Source organism: Neofelis nebulosa, chromosome 10 (genome assembly GCF_028018385.1).
Source record: "Neofelis nebulosa isolate mNeoNeb1 chromosome 10, mNeoNeb1.pri, whole genome shotgun sequence".
NCBI lineage: Eukaryota > Metazoa > Chordata > Mammalia > Carnivora > Felidae > Neofelis > Neofelis nebulosa.
This window is the reverse complement of record NC_080791.1, coordinates 100,534,051-100,536,474: the sequence shown is the minus strand read 5'-3', so window position 1 is coordinate 100,536,474 and position 2,424 is coordinate 100,534,051. Positions and strand designations below refer to the sequence as shown.

The 2,424-nt window shown below is 36.8% G+C and overlaps 1 protein-coding gene across 1 annotated transcript; it reads right to left on the bottom strand.

Moving 5' to 3' along the window:
* Positions 1-1,285: 1,285 nt before the first annotated feature.
* Positions 1,286-2,215, bottom strand: LOC131488779 (olfactory receptor 4A47). The gene has a single exon (XM_058690613.1). The coding sequence runs from the start codon at positions 2,213-2,215 to the stop codon at positions 1,286-1,288; it is 930 nt and encodes a 309-aa protein (XP_058546596.1).
* Between the last annotated feature and the right edge of the window lie 209 nt (positions 2,216-2,424).

Genomic DNA, 2,424 nt, shown 5'->3' with positions numbered 1-2,424 from the left:
GCAAGGACTGGAAACACTAATTTTACCGTATCTTCATAAAGAAGTTTTAAGCAGTATGAGCAACCTGAGAATGGGTTACATCTCTAGACAGGTGTGGAAAGAACTTCAGGAGGCTGAGTAGTAAATGTAAAAGTTATACACAAGGACATAAACATGAACACATATATTTTATTAGCAAAGATTATTAATAGACCAATTTTAGAAGCAATAACAATCTTAATATAATAACTGTATGTAAGAAGACCTGGGACTATGTGAGGGATGGGTAAAGGTCTGTCTTTATATATATATATATATATATATATATATATATATATATATATATATTTGCAATGACATGGATGAAGCTAGAGAGTATAGTGCCAAGCAAAATAATTCAGAGAGAGAAAAATACCACATGATTTCACTCATGTGGAATTTAAAAAACAAAAAATGAGCAAAGGGAAAAAGAGAGAGAGAGAGATACAAATCAAGATATAGACTCTTAGTCATAGAGAACTGATGGTTACCAGAGGAGAAGCAGGGTTGGGTTAAATTGCTGATGGGGATTAAGGTATACACGTATTATGTTGAGCACCAGGTGATGAATGGAATTGCTGAATCACTACATTGCACATATGAAGCTAATAAAACACTGTATGCTAAAGAAGAAAATCAATCCAACTAAATATAAAAATAAGAATTCGAATGAAAGTAATAAATTAAGTATAGCCAATAATTAAAAATTCATGTAACTAGGAACACCTGGGTGGCTCAGTCAGTTAAGTGTCTAACTTGGGCTCAGGTTGTGATCTTGCTATTCATGGGCTCAAGTCCCACGTGGGGCTCTAAGGTGACAGCTCAGAGCTTGAAGTCTGCTTTGGAGTCTGTGTCTCCTTCTCTTTCTGCCCCTCCCCCCTCTCACTTTCCCTCTCTGTCTCTCAAAAATAAATAAAACATTAAAATTTTTTTGAAAGAAATATTAGTGGAACTACAAAAATGTCATTGGTTACTTCATTACATCTGGAGATTAAGAGTATACTTCTCATGATGAGCACTATGTATGTATAGAATTGTTAAATCATTATATAGTGCATGTGAAACTAATATAACCCTGTATATTAATTTTACATGAATAAAAAAATAAATACATAACAATTAGTGTAACTATAAAACTTTCATTGACTACTCAATTACATATTATTTATTGACTCCTACTGTAAGTGCATTTACAGTTAAATAGACGTTAACATTTGAGGAGATGGGCACAAATGTTAAATTACTTTCTTCATGGTGGATAATACACTTATCTACTGAGAGATATAATATTTCTCCTCCAGAGTTTCTTTATAGCATTCGTCATCTCAGAATTTCTCAGAGTGTAGATCAGGGGGTTCAGCATGGGGGTTATGACTGTATAAAACACACTCAATAATTTGTCAACGGGGAAGGTCTTGGCAGGTCTCACGTACATGAAAATACACGGCACAAAGAAGAAGACCACCACAGTGATGTGGGCACCACAGGTCTGGAGGGCTTTCTGCCTCCCTTCCGGACTAAGGTTCTTTAGAGAGTGCAAGATGACACCATAAGAGATGAGCAAGAGCACAAACACAATTGTGCAGATCAGTCCTCCGTTGGCCACCACTAACAGGCCAATGACATGGGTGTCAGTACAGACCAGTTTCAGTAAGGGGTACATATCACAGGAAAAATGATCAATGACATTAGGGCCACAGAATGGGAGCCCATAAATAGTGCTAACTTGAATTACTGAATGCATAAAACCCCCAACCCAGGACCCTACCAGGAGCACAACACACACCCACTGTCTCATGATAACCAAATAATGCAAGGGCTTACAGATGGCCACATAGCGGTCATAGGCCATCACCAGGAGAAGAAAGACCTCTGATCCACCAAAAAAGTGCTCTACAAATAGTTGGGTCATACAAGATTGGAAGGATATGGTGTTTTCCCCAAAGAACAAGTCTGAAATCAATCTGGGGGAAATGCAAGAGGAATAAGTGACATCCATAAATGATAAGTTAGCAAGAAACAAGTACATAGGCGAGCCCAGGGTCTTACTGACAGTTACAGTCATGACAATGAGCAAATTGCCCACCATGGTGAAAATATAGAAAAGCAAAAACATAACAAAAAGGACCTTCTGTTCCTTTGGATTCTGTGTGAGACCCAAGAGGACAAAGTAAGTTACATTGTTTCTTGCTTCCATCTAATCTGCATAGGAGGTGATTTCTCATGTTAGAAGCAGGAGATCTATAAAACAAGGGAAAAAACTTTTAAATGCATTATAAGAGTAATCTTTCATTGATTCATTCAATTAAAAAATGTGAAAGAGTGCCTGCTTGTGTCAAATGTTTTATAGACATTGTGATTTCCAAGTTGAATAAGCCATGGTTTCCTACATTTAGTGATAGCATA

Coding starts and splice junctions, on each gene's coding strand:
- LOC131488779 (XM_058690613.1), bottom strand. CDS start 2,215: ATGGAAGCAAGAAACAATGTAACTTACTTTGTCCTCTTGGGTCTCACA.